The sequence below is a fragment of the Miscanthus floridulus genome, chromosome 6 (genome assembly GCF_019320115.1).
Source record: "Miscanthus floridulus cultivar M001 chromosome 6, ASM1932011v1, whole genome shotgun sequence".
NCBI classification, from domain to species: Eukaryota; Viridiplantae; Streptophyta; class Magnoliopsida; order Poales; family Poaceae; genus Miscanthus; species Miscanthus floridulus.
The window spans coordinates 126,606,550-126,624,605 of record NC_089585.1 but is presented as its reverse complement, the minus strand read 5'-3'; the positions used below and the strand labels follow the sequence as shown (position 1 = coordinate 126,624,605).

Genomic DNA, 18,056 nt, shown 5'->3' with positions numbered 1-18,056 from the left:
CCGTTTTGTTGCCAAAAAATTTTACATAGTAACTGTCACATCGAATCTTGCGGCACATGCATGGAGTACTAAATGTAGACGAAAAAAAAACTAATTACACAGTTGGTCGAGAAATCGCGAGACGAAACTTTTGAACCTAATTAGTCCATAATTAGACACTAATTACCAAATACAAACGAAATGCTACAGTGAGCCAAAATCCAAAATTTTTTGGATCTAAACGCACCCTATCTTGATTGGCAGACCTTACGTGCATACTCCTAGGGTCCTATGTGCATATATAACTGAAAAATGTTTCAAGTCTTCTGTTGCATTGGACCATATGGTCGCTTACGGTGCCTCTAGGCTACCCCCTCTGTTCTAATTTATAGGTCTTTTTTGGCATTTTTAGTCATACAACTTTTATTATATATGTAGACACATCACATATCTAGATGCATAACAAAAGTTACGTACCTATAAAAATCAAAACGTACTATAATTTAAGAAAGATGGTGGTACTATGTATCTAAAGTATGTCCTTTTTTTCCCCGAGGAATATAAAGTATGTCCTCAGGAAGAACAAATACATCGCCAAAAAAATTACAAGAAGAATCACGCATAATTATATTTAAATACGAGTATACATTTTTTGCAGTTATCGATAAAAGATCTCGGGGAAATAAAATGGTATGGGGAAGAAGAATACTAGAAAGAATTTGGTTGACCAAGGCAGATCGGGACCAGCGCTGGCTGATCACACTGCACTACCCGTGCGCGGAATATTTTACAGGGTCAACGCCTGCTCACGACGGATAGCGTAGGAGCTAGAGCTCTACATGCATGGCATATGTGTGGCATGCGTCCGGTCCGCCTCCCTTTGCATCTTATGCATGGCATCCACTGCTCGTCCGTCCGAGCTGAGACAGTAATGATCGATCAACGTTGGGAGCTCCCCTCTGAATCTCTCATCTAGGGCATTGCTAGCTAGCTAGGGCCGCACGCACATGGGTTTGGATCCCAGAGAGATCAGGGATGACGAACAAACCACTGGCCCATGATCCAAGAAGCAATGGGTGCAACACTCACGGCGAATTGGTGGCGATCAACAGCGCAAGATATCATGGAGGAGCTTGCCGTCAGAACCAAATTGCACTCGATCGCCGTAAACAAGTGGGCTGATCTTCAGTTGCGCGCACGAGCTTTGTGGTTTAATTAGAGAGGAGATAAGTGACATCGACCTCATGGGAACCTAACATCTATAGTTTTGGCTTTTGCGGGACGTGTTCTGCCATTTACGAATTCAGTATACAGAACTCTGCAAAATTGTCATCTACTGCAGTGCAGATCGAGAGAGAGCCACATGTACGGTCCTTTTATGGCACTAGAGAAATTGCCAGTACTAATGCCCGGAGTATATATGCCCGGAGTCCAGCTGGTTCCTAGTACGGTCCTTTTATGGCACCAGAGAGAATCGCGTGCCGTTTCTACGTGAACCGATCAATAGGCCTTACTGGCGTGTATGTTCATCATCAGGGACCTAAAAATACTGCTAGAGCTAGAGGAAGATGCATGACCGGCGAGGGACTGAGCACTCGATCGTACCAGGTCGTACCCGAGGACATAAAAGCACTTGCTTGTTGCACAGTCAACTCGATCGATCACCGCTCGTTCAACTCTATGTGAGCACGTCGTCGTCGTCGAGATGGTGCCTCGGCATGAGCAACGGAGGGCCTCGTGCATGTTCTCTTCGATTGCCATTGGCGCGTCGCTTATTCCCACACGTAAACGGTGCCTTATCTTCGCCGCACGCCGCAGCCCCCCCATCGAGAACGACGCCACGCACTTGCATTATTCCCGCGCTACTGAGACTGGAATAAAGTAGCTTATGTGTTGACTAAACTCGTGCTCCGCCACATTTCGCTCGTCTTACGGGGGCCTTCCGGCCAGGCGTTCGTTTTAATCTCTTTTCTAGCAATGCCATGAAAACCGAAGGAATCAGAGCTAGCGCAGCAACTTGTTTGGGGTGGAATGATTACAGCTGATGCTATGGTGCAAGATCCCAACCGTTTGACTCTTTTCTTGCTAGGTCTGTCGTAGTTTGTAAGCGGGGCTTTGACTCTGAGAATTCGATTGCTTCAACTCACTGTTCATCGCCGACAAGCTGGAGGCTAATTTCCCTATATAAAAAAAGGCGCTCATGGGCCAGCCGGAAAACTAAGAAGGCTACTAGTGGGCTCTGGTTAGATTCTGTCGCTGGAACCAAATTCAAGCCCGCTTGGCGGATGAAGCGGGCTTAGTCCTCCACTTACGGCTGCAAGCCTGCAAACCCCGCTTCTGTCCGGTAAATTATGAAGGAGCACCGATTTTTCAGCCTGCTAGAGGTCAAAGAGGCAAGCGGGCCACAACAGAACGGGATTTTATGTGTTGTTGTTTTCTTTCGGTTTTGGAGGGTCCCGTTCTTGTCGAGATTTGTGTTATTGGGCTGTTTACTGATATCGTTTTGGCTCACTTATTTGGGCTGGCACGTCATGTTCTGTTTCAAATAAGCTTTTTTTTTTCCAAAAATGTTTTTTGGGCGCTTCGGACAGGCGATAGCTATTGCCCGGACTGGAGGACGGGAGGAGACGGAGTTGTTCCTTGTGCAGTTGTGCCTGTGGAGAGAGACGCCACATGTGGGCAGACTGTGTTGCCGGCTAACTGCAGTGCCTGAATCATTGAATACATGAATATCTTGTTTTGCTCTGTCAAGTGTTTTGCTCTAGGTTATATGTTGCTTTGATTTCCACTATAATTTCCATAATAATCGCGTAGGTTACGTGCGGGGTTGGGGAATGGTGCTTTCATTCAGTTTCAGCTTTCAATTTCAGAGATCTAGTTATTGGAGAGAGATCAAGGTTCAGCATTCAGGTCTAGTCCTAAATTGTTGTTCATGTGTCAAAAACCTTTCAGTATTTTAGTTTATGGCTCAGTATTCAGTTTTGAGATCCGTTCAGTATTCAGTGTAGTACAGAGACATCTGTATTGTTAAGTGACCAGTGTTCATTGTCGACTTTCATGTTGAGAGGCAGCTGCTAGCTAGTATTTCACGCCACTTCATATCTAGGGTTCCACATGTAAGTTTTTTTTTTTAATTGTGCATCTTCTTTTCTCATCCTCTTTGTGGGGGCGGCACTAAACATTTTACTCCAATCTCTCTCGCAGCTTAGCCGCCCCCTCCAACTAACAAGTCACGACGCAGACGCCTCCGGCCTTCCTCCCGTGTATCAAAAGTGTTATAAAGGGAAAGGGGCAAAAAAAAAAAAAAAAAAAAAACCCCGGAGACTCTACGTTGAGCTTGAGTGCAACAACAACCTTCCATATTCGAATTTTTGAATCCTAATATTAAATTTTACTGGTGGGTCTATTTCTTCTCTACTCTACGTTTTTCGACATCCAGATATTGTTGGATTAATTGGGTTCGGTCCACAATTAGTCTACCAATTAATCAAAGAATTCCAAAGACCCACAATAAGTGCTAAGTGAAAGTGGGATTAGTATCACATGGTATACTCAATAGGAAGGTGTTCAATCTAAATAGGAAGCTAGTTAGTGCTCATATAGACAATTTGAAAGATGAGTAGGGGAGACCACACTCGTGCACCGCCGTGCCGAGCCTTGGCCCAACGTGACGTTGCTGGCCACCTTTTGGAGCTCAGCACAACGTTCACATGGTCAAAGCAATAGTTAACAATGGCACAACAGTTAAATGGGTGGGCGCAAAAGGACAAATGAGTAAAACGTGTGGGCCTAACACTGCCAGTAGGCCAGGCACGCATTTACACTTCTACCCCTCACAGGACCCATCCAAGTTCATCCCAAAGGGTCGTGCCTCCTCTCCTTCCAGCAAAAGCCAACACTCCCCCTTCTTCCTCATCACTCTCTCCACTAAGTTCTTGTTTTTGAGTTGCTCTCTGCGATCTTCGGTCCTCACCAAAGCTGTCTCACCGAAGTTGCAGAAGACGCCAGAGAAGAGGAAGAGAGAGAAGACAAATGTCCCTGCGTCGTACAGGGGCGGATCCAGTATAGGTGTCCAGGTATTCCTTTTTTTTGCGACTGGTGAGGAATACCCAACGAACTTGCCAAACAATTATGCACGTATATATCAAGTATACAAATATAAATATATATATATATATATATATATATATATATATATATATATATATATATATATATATCAGTTGAATTTTTTTTATCATCTTCTTGCTATTCACATATGAAACAATGCAACTTATCGGCTGTAACGCCCCAGCCCGGGAAGACGGCTAAGATCCACCTACATGTTGAATGGACCACACCTGCTAATTAACTCTCTTGCGCTTTCGTCCTCTCTTCGCGCAAAAGGTTCGAACCGGAGTTAATTCACTCCCAGGCTCAGGCTTTTAAGTTGGTTCGGCTCTGCTTTAGCTTCCGATGTGGTACAGTAACTCGCATCACCCTATCGCTACAGTACTCGCCCATTTGGCCCAGCCCATCAGACCGGCCCAACTTAGCCCATTTAGCGGGGTCTTACATCGGCCTACTCTTAACACACTACACCCAAACTTCCTTTAAGCCCATATAAACTGTTATTCGCCAACCGATCAACTAGGATCTTTCTTCGTCCCTCAATCACACATAGGTGCATGTATGGGCACCGTGTGCATCTATCACCCCTTATCTACACCTAATCCTTAGGTATCATTTAAATCTTAATCCACACTTGAACCTAAAGCTGACAACCACAATGACATGCATACGAACATATACGTGATGGTGTGACGAGCAGCCAGCCCAACTTTAAAATCCTGGATCCACCACTGGCAGGGGCGGATCTACATGGTATGCTAGGTATGCACCAGCATACCCTGCAGTTCAACCTATCTACTTCGACCTATTTGTGAAAATATCTTGACGCCTCACCGGCCTCCATCTGTGCCTCATGAGTCACGACGATCCCAAGCACCGCACTGCCGCAGACCCACGCCGCTTCGCCTGCCCTACCTCGTGACTTGCGAGTCACGATCCCATCCAAGCCGCCAAGTGCCGCACCCGTGCCTACTGTCCTCATCGTCCGGTCGTCAGCGTGGTAACAAAGTCAACAGCCTAGCACCCACCGACAGCCTCAGATTTGGCCATGCCGGCAGCAAAGGCGGAGTTCGATCAGAGTCTCACCAAGTGTCGACGAAATATGGTTGGCAGTCCACCGAGGGGGGTGCCCGTGGTGGTAGATTATCGATAGACGGTGCGTGTAATCAGAAACCAGATGGTGACGCAAGGCGCAGAGACAGCGATTTAGACAGGTTCAGGCCGTCTGATCGACGTAATACCCTACGTTCTGTGTCTTTGGTGTATTGTATTGAGATGTATACCGATTAACCTGTCCTCTAGGGGACCCTTGTCTCTCCTTATATACTTCGAAGAGACAAGGTTACAAGTAAAGTATCCAATTTGGTACTATTACAATATCTAGTACAACTTGTAATCTTGATATGCACGCCTTGATCTTACGGGCCGGGCCACCTCGGATGGTGCGGCCCATGTACCATCTTGTGGTACCCCGGGGTATATCCCCCACAGCTAGTCCTTGAGCGCCATGTATTCTTATGCGACACGCCGTTTCAACCTTCTTCGAACAGTGAGGCTTGAGTTCTTGACATCTCCGACCACTGTTGTCGCCGGAGAAGGAGGTTGTCCGAAGAATGTATGGTGCTCTTAAGAAGAAAGAAAAAGATTTCTGTCCTGGGAAGTGTGCCCACTTGTATTTCTAAAAAGAAATGTAAGTGCATCTTGAAGCGTAGCGTCCTTGATCATCAGAGGCGTAGAGGTCGAAAAACAAACACATTCACCGTAAGGTGAAGTGTGCCCACTTAGTCCTCGAGCCTGATAGTAGGTGACGTAGGCACGTGGTGCCAGGGTCTAAAAAGAATTCCCAGTTAAGTTGAGAATCCAATCGTCGTACAGGCGATACGAGATGCACCGGCAGGTGCATCGTACCGATGTAGTCCCCGAGCTTGTTGGAAGGCGAGGTATGAGCCTTGTAGCAAGGTCCAAGTGAGAAAAAATATCCCAACTGTATGCGAGTTGCCAGTCACATGTGGTCGAGACGCAAAGTCCCCGAGCCATGGTCGGAGAGTGGTCGAGGCAGTCCCCGAGCACAGGTCGAGGAGCGAGCGACGAAGTCCCCGAGCCGTGGTCGGAGAGCGGTCGAGGCAGTCCCCGAGCACAGGTCGAGGAGCGAGCGACGAAGTCCCTGAGCCGTGGTCGGAGAGTGATCGAGGCAGTCCCCGAGCACAGGTCGAGGAGTGAGCAACGAAGTCCCCGAGCCGTGGTCGGAGAGTGATCGAGGCAGTCCCCGAGCACAGGTCGAGGAGCGAGCGACGAAGTCCCCGAGCCGTGGTCGGAGAGCGGTCGAGGCAGTCCCTGAGCATAGGTCGAGGAGCGAGCGACGAAGTCCCCGAGCCGTGGTCAGAGAGCGGTCGAGGCAGTCCTCGAGCACAGGTCGAGGAGCGAGCGACGAAGTCCTCGAGCCGTGGTCGGAGAGTGATCGAGGCAGTCCCTGAGCATAGGTCGAGGAGCGAGCGACGAAGTCCCCGAGCCGTGGTCGGAGAGTGATCGAGACAGTCCCCGAGCGTAGGTCGAGAGGCGAGCGACGAAGTTCCCGAGCATAGCTCGAAATTCCTGTAGATAAATATGTAGAATGGTAGCACATGATGTACAAAATAATAAATTATGAAGAAAAAATCAGCGGTGAAGAAAATACGATCAACAGTCATTTGCAAATGAGCATGATGTGATAAAGCAGTTGGCGCTTTGTGAACATCAGTGTTAATATGAAGTTTGTGTTTATACTTAATATAAATCATCCGACCAGTTAGTATGTAGCTGAGTCTCCAGCCCTAGCTAGCCCGTGAACCATAACGCAGGGCGCGGAGCCCGTGCACGTGTAGGAAGAACAAAGCGTCGCTAAGGAACCGCTGCCAACCACCCATAACGCAGAGGGCAGACACTCATGCACGTGTAGGGAGAAGCCGGAGACAGGGCCGTCTCTAGAGGCATCGAGCGTCAACATGACTGGTCGAGGATTTGCATTAAGTATAGATGTATGTTATATTTAAGATGGTATACATGGACAAACGTTATTTGAAGAATAATCATGACGATGACGTTGTGGAGAAACGTCGTAATGAAAATTATATGAAATATAAATATTAGAAGTGTACTTATCTTTGGATAGAAATCTGGTCGATGGCGATAAAGTTGTTTGATCCTCGTACTTTTCGGCCTGTTGTGACGGTGGTCGCGGTTGTCATAGCGCCGTTCTTCGTGGCGATCATCATTGTGACGTGGTCTGGTGGTCGAGGTGGTCGGAGCTCGGCGGAGCCGCTCGGGACGTGGTCGACGTGGTCTGGTGGTCGAGGTGGTCGGAGCTCGGCGGAGCTGCTCGAGACGTGGTCGACGTGGTCTGGTGGTCGAGGTGGTCAGAGCTCGGCGGAGCCGCTCGGAACGTGGTCGACGTGGTCTGGTGGTCGAGGTGGTCGGAGTAAGTAGTCCGGGCGACGTCATCCTTCTACGGCTCGCTTGGTGGCTCGGGTGGCTTGACGCAGTTGAACAGGTGCGCGGAGTCGTAGGCGAACCCGCATAGTCGATCCCATGTTAGAGGCAAGTCACGAGGATTTTTGCAGGCGTGACCGGTGCATGCGTAAGCACGTATATGCAAAAACCAAGATTAATACGTCGATCACTTTTGGCTAGCTTGCTTGGATCATGTTCATGTCATGGTGATGTAAGCCACGCATAATTTGCTTGCTTGCTGATTGGCTCTTATCCGACTAGCGGCTCTCTCTACCACGCAATCCCGTGCACCCGCGGCAATCCCGAGCCGGGCTACCATGTCGACAATGGCGATGTATGCCTCGGACACGACCTTTTTGTCATGGGGCGGCACGCGCTCATGCACGGCCAGGTGACCCGACGGAGGCGTAGTGTTGAGCGAGAGCGAGAGCATCGCGGCCACGGGCTCCTGATCGAGCGTGACCTTGCTGCTTGTCTGACGTACATGGAAGCTATAATTAGCTTGCATGGTGGTGTAGATCATGACGTGATGCCATAACGCTGCTTTCAAGTCTTGTCGTTGATTCATGCCGTGGCTGAAGCTTTGACTTCATATTCGCCAACACGAGATGCACGCGGGACAGATCTCGTTGCGAGTTTTAAGATCGGATCTGATAAAATTTGCTGCGGCTGAGGTCGCCTGGCTTCTCGCCGACTTGCTTCTTGGTGTTGGTCCCGGCCAACATCCAGGTGAGTCGGAGCTGGATGCTTGAGAGGTGAAGTCCCGTCGCAGGTAGTCGGACGGTTGTTATCGCCGTAACGTCGAGACCGTAAGGCTGTTGAAGAACGCCGCCTCGGAAAGTTAGGTTGCCACGAACGGCGTTGTTCTTGAGGTTCCATCTAGTTCGCCATGGATCAGCACGCACAACCCCTAAAGGGGACCCCTACCTGGCGCGCCACTGTCGACGAAATATGATCGGCAGTCCACCGAGGGGGTGCCCGTGGTGGTAGATTATCGATAGACGGTGCGTGTAATCAGAAACCAGATGGTGACGCAAGGCGCAGAGACAGCGATTTAGACAGGTTCGGGCCGTCTGATCGACGTAATACCCTACGTTCTGTGTCTTTGGTATATTGTATTGAGATGTATACCGATTAACCTGTCCTCTAGGGGACCCTTGTCTCTCCTTATATACTTCGAAGAGACAAGGTTACAAGTAAAGTATCCAATTTGATACTATTACAATATCTAGTACAACTTGTAATCTTGATGTGCACGCCTTGATCTTATGGGCCGGGCCACCTCGGATGGTGCGGCCCATGTACCATCTTGTGGTACCCCGGGGTGTATCCCCCACACCAAGCTTTACAATACAAAGGCTAAATGGTGTTAATTAGGTCTAGATCGGGATTTGGGTAGAAGAACTACTTAATTGACAACTAGACCAAGAAGCTGAAATAATTCCACTCCTAGTACTCCGGCAAGCATATGCTTGCAAATCTGACAGGCAACAACTTTGGGGTTTCTTGATTTGATCTTATTACTTTTCTAAGAAATTTTCCTAATTAATTACCTACATTAGTTTGTGTATGTCATGGAGACCAGCGAGATTACTTATCATTATTTGTGTATATGACCAAACATCAGTATCAGATATGCATGTCATGTATGTTTTATAATCGTAGCAGACTGCATCATGTGATTATATGAACTATGATTCTATCGTCCCGATCGCATATGATTTACATTGCTTTTTTAGAATTTTCTAGTTATATATGAAGAGAAGCGAAGACATTATTGCTTCTATTTTTTTTATAATTGAGAGACAATCATATTTGATATATCTTAGAAAGCATCGGCTTAAAAAGTTAGTCAAACAGTATAATCCTATCATCCCGATAGCATGGGATTTACATTGCTTTTTTTTAGAATTGTTTACTTATATATGAAGAGAAGCGAAGACATTGCTTCTATTTTTAATAATCGAGACAATCATATTTGATATCTCTTAGAAAGCGTAAGAGAATAAAAAACTTACAATGCTATTTGTCTAACTATTTAAATTGTAATACGTGGAAGCTTCCAACGTAATCTTTAAATTTAAGTCTTATCATATTATTTAGTGAATGTATACCAAGTTATGCTGCAAATTTTGTGATCTTTTATCGAATTGGTAAATGAGTTTATTGAATTGTATATGAAAAATTTTGTGCGGCGTACCTTAGGTAAAATCTTAGATCCACCTCTCCACCGGTGTGGTAGGCTAGGGAGGAAATTTTCACCGGGTAGGCTAGGAAGGAAATTTTCACCGGGCGTACTGTACCATTATTGAAAAATCATATGACTGAAAACCACGAACATAATTACGCCATTAGCATAACATCAAACATCAACGTGTACCAGCACCGGCCATCGTGACAGTGACTCGCAGTGAGCACTCGGACCGGTCAGCACCCAGCACTTTGCAAGCTAAAACTCGCTAAGTCATCAGCACGAGCTGAGTTCTTCACATGCTTGAACTCGGTGATGGTGAAAGCTACCCAGGTCAACGCCGCGTGCGCCCCCACAGGAGCGTTGAGAAAGGCAAATTCCCCATGCAATTTCCCAAACGAATCAATGCTACTGTGTACGAGTAAGAATAAAAGGAGCAAGGAATAAAGCAAAAAAAAAAGGCGAAAAGTAAACGGTGATGTCGGCGTTTGACGAGCACTACGATCAACCGATGATCCACAGGGAAATACAGTACGTACTATAGGAATCCTTCTCTGTGTCGCACCCAAAAAAAATGGTCAAACACCGTGTTCGCTCGGTTTATAAGCCGTACTTCTTCAACAAACGAATAATATTTTTCTCTCACAACAAATCAGCTAATAATACTTTCAGTCATGTCTTATCAGCCAAACGAACGGGGCACAACTTGATAGAATAACAGTCGGCACCACCCCTCTTGCCCACCACAAAAATCTGGCTAAATAATGCTGGGGCAGGACGGAATAATCGATGGTTATTCTTGCTTTGCGATTCAAACAGTTCTTTATCGATCGTTGTGTACGAGTTTCCCGCGTGAAACTTGCAGATTTAATAGTATATCGTTGACATCAGGTATGTTTAGTTTAGTGGATCTAAAGTGCACGAACGACTGGACGAGGTAAGTTGCATAGGTAACTTCCAACGATACCATGTTGGTACGTGGTACGTGCACATGACTCTGACGATACGACTACTAATCCACCCCTAGATTTGGAATAAATAAAATCTGAGCGATGACTCGGAGGGAGGGGAGATAGATCCTAGGCAGCTATAGCCCATGGCCCATTGATAGAGGGAAGGCTGAAGCCAACGAAAGATTAAGCAATGACATGCATAAACAGATCAGATGTTCAGATCGGTCAGGTGAACAATTAAACAATGAACAGAAAATTTGCAGGTCAAGCAGACACCGCCAGCACGGCGGATACCCTCCTCATCCAAACTGCGGGCAGGCTGCGCACATCTGTAGGGCTGGAACATGGCAGTGTTTCATATATCTGAGCCCGTGTTTAGCCCTTGTTTAGTTGGGTGAATTTGGATTTTGGGGATACTGTAGCACGTTCGTTTTTATTTGGCAAATAGTGTTCAAACATGGACTAATTAGGCTCAAAACGTTCGTCTCGCAATTTCCCACCAAACTGTGCAATTAGTTTTTCTTTTCGTCTACATTTAATGCTGTATGCACGGGCCGCAAACATTCGATGTGACAGGTACTGTAGCAACTTTTTGGAAGTTGGGGTAGAACTAAACAAGGCTACAGTACCCATCCCATCGAATCTTGCGATACGTGCACGGAGCATTAAATGTAGGCGAAAAAAAAACTAATTGCACAGTTTGGTTGGAAATCGCGAGACGAACGTTTTGAGCCTAATTAGACCATGATTGAACACTAATTGTCAAATAAAAACGAAAATGCTACAGTAGCCCAAAATCCAAAATTCACCGGACTAAACACCCTGTGAATAAACAACAGCGTTAACAGAGGAGAGCCAGCGCGCCAATTGCTATGCCTGGCTTTCTCGGCTTTGTTAATCCCAACGTTGCCCAGGTCAACTTGTTGGGCCTCCCCACTCGTCCAATAATCCATCCCCATGTAGGCAACTTTACGAATAGACGCCTCAACTTGTGCTTATTTGTGCTTAGAGCCCCTGATGGTTGACCACTTATGCCCTGTTCGCTTGGCTGAAGGTACTATTAGCTGATTTGTTGTGAGAGAAAAATACTATTTATTGACTGAAAAAATACGGTTTATAAACCAAGCGAACGAGTCGTTGACTTTCCAAGTTCCAACGAGATTGGAATGATACCCGATCATTGGTTAACCGCCACATATGGCACCGGCAAACAGTGTTAGCAGTACTTTGGACAGCGACTGCTGGACTATGATTCAAAGCAATGACTTGACTATGTGCTTGCATTTGGTGAACTGGAGTTTTAACAGGAAATACTAATAGCGAAAGGCCCTTATTGTGTTAAAGATATACGTGAACAATTAAAATTAAAAGCAATACGTGAACAAACCATTCCTACCTAGAAGTTGGAAGGTGTTCTTTGACTTTTAGCTGCAGAAGCAGAGCTAGAACAAATTGGAACGGGTGTTATGGATTCATAAATTTGTATATTATGGATGCATATATGGTGATTTTTTTAGTCTGTCTACTATACAACCATGTGTTTTATGTAATTTCAACACATAAAATTTTTTGCACCAGTCTCCACCCTTCTTCTACCTCCAGCCTCCAGTCTCCACAGATCACAGATCACATATCACAATTTTTTTTCTATGGAAGGACAAATCACAGATCCGCCGCCTCCGCCGCCGCCGCCACCGCCACCGCGGGCGCCAGCGCCGGTGGTCACCGGTGAGAAAGAGAGAGGGAGAGAGATAAAAAAAATCCATGTATTTTTTCTATGCTAAAACACATGTGTGTTGTATAGCATTTCTGTTTTTTTTTTTTGTGTTTTGGCGTGCCATCTAGACTTTACATAGATCAACCCGAGTTTAGCTCTGACCCTCTTGCAAAACAACTACAATGCCATATGTTTGATTTTCTTCGTAGACGTATTCATTGAACTATCTAGATTGCGCTGCGAGTCAAACTTTTCATAAAAACAAGGAGAAGTCAGAGTATGCTCCCTTCACACATTTCACTACCTCTGTTTATGCAGCAAATTCAGCCTTTATAGGAGAACTAAGGACTAGTAGACCTTAATTTGTAGTGTCCTAAGGGTCTAAACCGGAAGAGCACCACAGCGATGTGACGCATGTGAACACCACCAAGACGAGAGCGAATCCAGCACTCCGCCTTTAGAGATAAAAAAAAAAAAAGCACTCCGCCTTTAAACTAATCGACGACAACCGCCCGCGCTACCGCAACGCGCCCTCACCGTCCTCCTCTCCTCCCCGCAGTATAAAAGTTTCCTTCCGCCTCACATCTTCTCGTCAAACCCGATCCGTGGACAATGGCGAGCGCGCCCGGCGAGGTGCCGTCCCACTTCCTCTGCCCCATCTCGCTGCAGCTCATGCGGGAACCCGTCACGCTGCCAACCGGCATCTCCTACGACCGCGCCGCTATCTCCCGCTGGCTGGCCGCGCCCGCGCCCGCCGGCGGCCGCACCTGCCCGGTCACGCGCGTGCCGCTCCAGGCGCAGCCCCAGCTGACGCCCAACCACACCCTCCGCCGCCTCATCCACGCCTGGCTCGTGTCCCTCTCCCCCGAGGCGGAGGTCGACGAGGACGTAGCTGCGCTGCGGGGGCTCGTGCCCGGCGCCGAGGTGGCCGCGCTGCTGTCCGACGCGGCCGCGGCGAAGGTTGAGGCGCTCAAGAGGCTGCGGGAGCTGGTGGCCGAGTGCGAGGACAACCGGGCGGTTCTCGAGTCCCAGGACGGTGTGTTTGACGCCTTGTCTCGCGTCGTGAGCAGTGCCGATGCTTCCTCGACGGCGCGCGAGGAGGCGGTCGGGGTCCTTGCGTCGCTCCGGATCCCGGAGCTGGAGCTGGCCGCCGTCGTGGCCAGGCACAACAATCTGGGGGAGGCACTCACGGCCGTCCTCCGCTCGCCGAACCAGAAGCCGCGCGCGAACGCCGCTATGCTCGTTAGGTCCCTCTCGGAAGCGGCCTGGCCGGCCTGGGTCATCGGGCTGAGCCAGGACCTTCTCGCCGAGGTTGTCCGCGTGGTCCGCGACCGTGTCTCGACGCAGGCGACCAAGGCAGCGCTGCACGCCCTCGTGGCGCTCTGCCCCTACGGCCGGACCCGCGTCAAGATCGTGGGCACTGGCGCGGTGCCGGCGATCGTGGACCTCCTGCTCGACGACCCCGAGAGGCGTGTCAACGAGATCGCGCTCGTGGCGCTGGACCGGCTGTGCACGTGCGCCGAGGGTCGCGCTGAGCTGGTCGTGCACGCGGCGGGGCTGGCCGTGGTGGGCAAGAAGGTGCTGCGGGTGTCGGAGGCCGCTAGCGAGCGGGCGGTGCGCGTGCTGCGCTCCGTGGCGCGCCACGCGGCGACGCCTGCCGTGCTGCAGGAGATGGCGCAGTCCGGCGTCGTGGCCAAGCTCTGCGCGGCGCTGCGGTCCGAGCAGTGCGGGGTGAGGACCAAGGAGAGGGCGCATGAGGTGCTCAAGCTGCATTCCAGGACCTGGAGGAGCTCGTCCTGCCTGTCTCCAAAATTTTTGGAGCTCTACCCTTCGTGACGATAGGGCTTCTTTTTCGTGTTGATTCATTCTTTCAATCTAGGCATCAGATTGTGCCTGCCAGCGGAGAAAATATTTCAGGGGGCTGAACAGCACTGCTGTTCGATCTTAAGTCTCAGCCCCCTATACTATAGACACTTGCCTAAAAATTTATGGGGCTCCACAGGGGTTCCACTGCTTCGAGATGGATAGGGGGGCTTGAGCCTCCGCTCCACCGCTGTGTCCGCCCCTGGTGCCTGCGGAAGAGGGACACATCTGAGGTGATTTCTTTTTGCTTGGTTACCGAATTAGTGTAGGATGATGTAATCTTCTTGATCATCTGTTCAGTTCAGCGCACCTGATTTGTGCCAAGTTGTTGAGATGGAGAATACGTTTCGTATTCACTGAACGAAGAATCAAGTGCTGATAAAATCAAGAAAGGAGTCGCAGGATGAAAATGGAAAAGCTAAATCATACTCGAGCATTTCATGCGCGATCCATGCTCCATTTTCCATGGACCTGATTTGCACCAAGACCTGCGTTGAGGTGGACTTCTCCACTTCCGACATAATCGCTCTGTTAAACTAAGATGCAAATTCCATATGTTTGGTCCTTCGGTTAACATACAAAATGTGAACTAAAATGGTTTAGGGAGAATTAAACTATATTAGTTAACTCAGAAAAAAGCATTAGTAGATAAGCACGTAAGCTATTAATTGATGATTGCTATGACCGGGTACTAAAGCTAATTAGGCTACATATTGTGTGGTATTGCAAATCCCATTAATATTCGTAAGCCAATGTACTGAATTTGAACTAAATATTTTTCATTGGAGATAGAAATATTAGAAGTGTACTTATCTTTGGATAGAAATCTGGTCGATGGCGATAAAGTTGTTTGATCCTCGTACTTTTCGGCCTGTTGTGACGGTGGTCGCGGTTGTCATAGCGCCGTTCTTCGTGGCGATCATCATTGTGACGTGGTCTGGTGGTCGAGGTGGTCGGAGCTCGGCGGAGCCGCTCGGGACGTGGTCGACGTGGTCTGGTGGTCGAGGTGGTCGGAGCTCGGCGGAGCTGCTCGAGACGTGGTCGACGTGGTCTGGTGGTCGAGGTGGTCAGAGCTCGGCGGAGCCGCTCGGAACGTGGTCGACGTGGTCTGGTGGTCGAGGTGGTCGGAGTAAGTAGTCCGGGCGACGTCATCCTTCTACGGCTCGCTTGGTGGCTCGGGTGGCTTGACGCAGTTGAACAGGTGCGCGGAGTCGTAGGCGAACCCGCATAGTCGATCCCATGTTAGAGGCAAGTCACGAGGATTTTTGCAGGCGTGACCGGTGCATGCGTAAGCACGTATATGCAAAAACCAAGATTAATACGTCGATCACTTTTGGCTAGCTTGCTTGGATCATGTTCATGTCATGGTGATGTAAGCCACGCATAATTTGCTTGCTTGCTGATTGGCTCTTATCCGACTAGCGGCTCTCTCTACCACGCAATCCCGTGCACCCGCGGCAATCCCGAGCCGGGCTACCATGTCGACAATGGCGATGTATGCCTCGGACACGACCTTTTTGTCATGGGGCGGCACGCGCTCATGCACGGCCAGGTGACCCGACGGAGGCGTAGTGTTGAGCGAGAGCGAGAGCATCGCGGCCACGGGCTCCTGATCGAGCGTGACCTTGCTGCTTGTCTGACGTACATGGAAGCTATAATTAGCTTGCATGGTGGTGTAGATCATGACGTGATGCCATAACGCTGCTTTCAAGTCTTGTCGTTGATTCATGCCGTGGCTGAAGCTTTGACTTCATATTCGCCAACACGAGATGCACGCGGGACAGATCTCGTTGCGAGTTTTAAGATCGGATCTGATAAAATTTGCTGCGGCTGAGGTCGCCTGGCTTCTCGCCGACTTGCTTCTTGGTGTTGGTCCCGGCCAACATCCAGGTGAGTCGGAGCTGGATGCTTGAGAGGTGAAGTCCCGTCGCAGGTAGTCGGACGGTTGTTATCGCCGTAACGTCGAGACCGTAAGGCTGTTGAAGAACGCCGCCTCGGAAAGTTAGGTTGCCACGAACGGCGTTGTTCTTGAGGTTCCATCTAGTTCGCCATGGATCAGCACGCACAACCCCTAAAGGGGACCCCTACCTGGCGCGCCACTGTCGACGAAATATGATCGGCAGTCCACCGAGGGGGTGCCCGTGGTGGTAGATTATCGATAGACGGTGCGTGTAATCAGAAACCAGATGGTGACGCAAGGCGCAGAGACAGCGATTTAGACAGGTTCGGGCCGTCTGATCGACGTAATACCCTACGTTCTGTGTCTTTGGTATATTGTATTGAGATGTATACCGATTAACCTGTCCTCTAGGGGACCCTTGTCTCTCCTTATATACTTCGAAGAGACAAGGTTACAAGTAAAGTATCCAATTTGATACTATTACAATATCTAGTACAACTTGTAATCTTGATGTGCACGCCTTGATCTTATGGGCCGGGCCACCTCGGATGGTGCGGCCCATGTACCATCTTGTGGTACCCCGGGGTGTATCCCCCACACCAAGCTTTACAATACAAAGGCTAAATGGTGTTAATTAGGTCTAGATCGGGATTTGGGTAGAAGAACTACTTAATTGACAACTAGACCAAGAAGCTGAAATAATTCCACTCCTAGTACTCCGGCAAGCATATGCTTGCAAATCTGACAGGCAACAACTTTGGGGTTTCTTGATTTGATCTTATTACTTTTCTAAGAAATTTTCCTAATTAATTACCTACATTAGTTTGTGTATGTCATGGAGACCAGCGAGATTACTTATCATTATTTGTGTATATGACCAAACATCAGTATCAGATATGCATGTCATGTATGTTTTATAATCGTAGCAGACTGCATCATGTGATTATATGAACTATGATTCTATCGTCCCGATCGCATATGATTTACATTGCTTTTTTAGAATTTTCTAGTTATATATGAAGAGAAGCGAAGACATTATTGCTTCTATTTTTTTTATAATTGAGAGACAATCATATTTGATATATCTTAGAAAGCATCGGCTTAAAAAGTTAGTCAAACAGTATAATCCTATCATCCCGATAGCATGGGATTTACATTGCTTTTTTTTAGAATTGTTTACTTATATATGAAGAGAAGCGAAGACATTGCTTCTATTTTTAATAATCGAGACAATCATATTTGATATCTCTTAGAAAGCGTAAGAGAATAAAAAACTTACAATGCTATTTGTCTAACTATTTAAATTGTAATACGTGGAAGCTTCCAACGTAATCTTTAAATTTAAGTCTTATCATATTATTTAGTGAATGTATACCAAGTTATGCTGCAAATTTTGTGATCTTTTATCGAATTGGTAAATGAGTTTATTGAATTGTATATGAAAAATTTTGTGCGGCGTACCTTAGGTAAAATCTTAGATCCACCTCTCCACCGGTGTGGTAGGCTAGGGAGGAAATTTTCACCGGGTAGGCTAGGAAGGAAATTTTCACCGGGCGTACTGTACCATTATTGAAAAATCATATGACTGAAAACCACGAACATAATTACGCCATTAGCATAACATCAAACATCAACGTGTACCAGCACCGGCCATCGTGACAGTGACTCGCAGTGAGCACTCGGACCGGTCAGCACCCAGCACTTTGCAAGCTAAAACTCGCTAAGTCATCAGCACGAGCTGAGTTCTTCACATGCTTGAACTCGGTGATGGTGAAAGCTACCCAGGTCAACGCCGCGTGCGCCCCCACAGGAGCGTTGAGAAAGGCAAATTCCCCATGCAATTTCCCAAACGAATCA

The 18,056-nt window shown here is 48.0% G+C and overlaps 1 protein-coding gene across 1 annotated transcript; it reads left to right on the top strand.

Moving 5' to 3' along the window:
• The first annotated feature begins 13,047 nt into the window (after positions 1–13,047).
• On the top strand, positions 13,048–14,484 carry LOC136459515 (E3 ubiquitin-protein ligase PUB23-like). The gene has a single exon (XM_066459364.1). The coding sequence runs from the start codon at positions 13,049–13,051 to the stop codon at positions 14,270–14,272; it is 1,224 nt and encodes a 407-aa protein (XP_066315461.1). The 5' UTR covers position 13,048; the 3' UTR covers positions 14,273–14,484.
• Positions 14,485–18,056: the final 3,572 nt, after the last annotated feature.

What these genes read in the sequence shown, in the direction of transcription:
- LOC136459515 (XM_066459364.1), top strand. Translation starts at nt 13,049, where the DNA reads ATGGCGAGCGCGCCCGGCGAGGTGCCGTCCCACTTCCTCTGCCCCATC.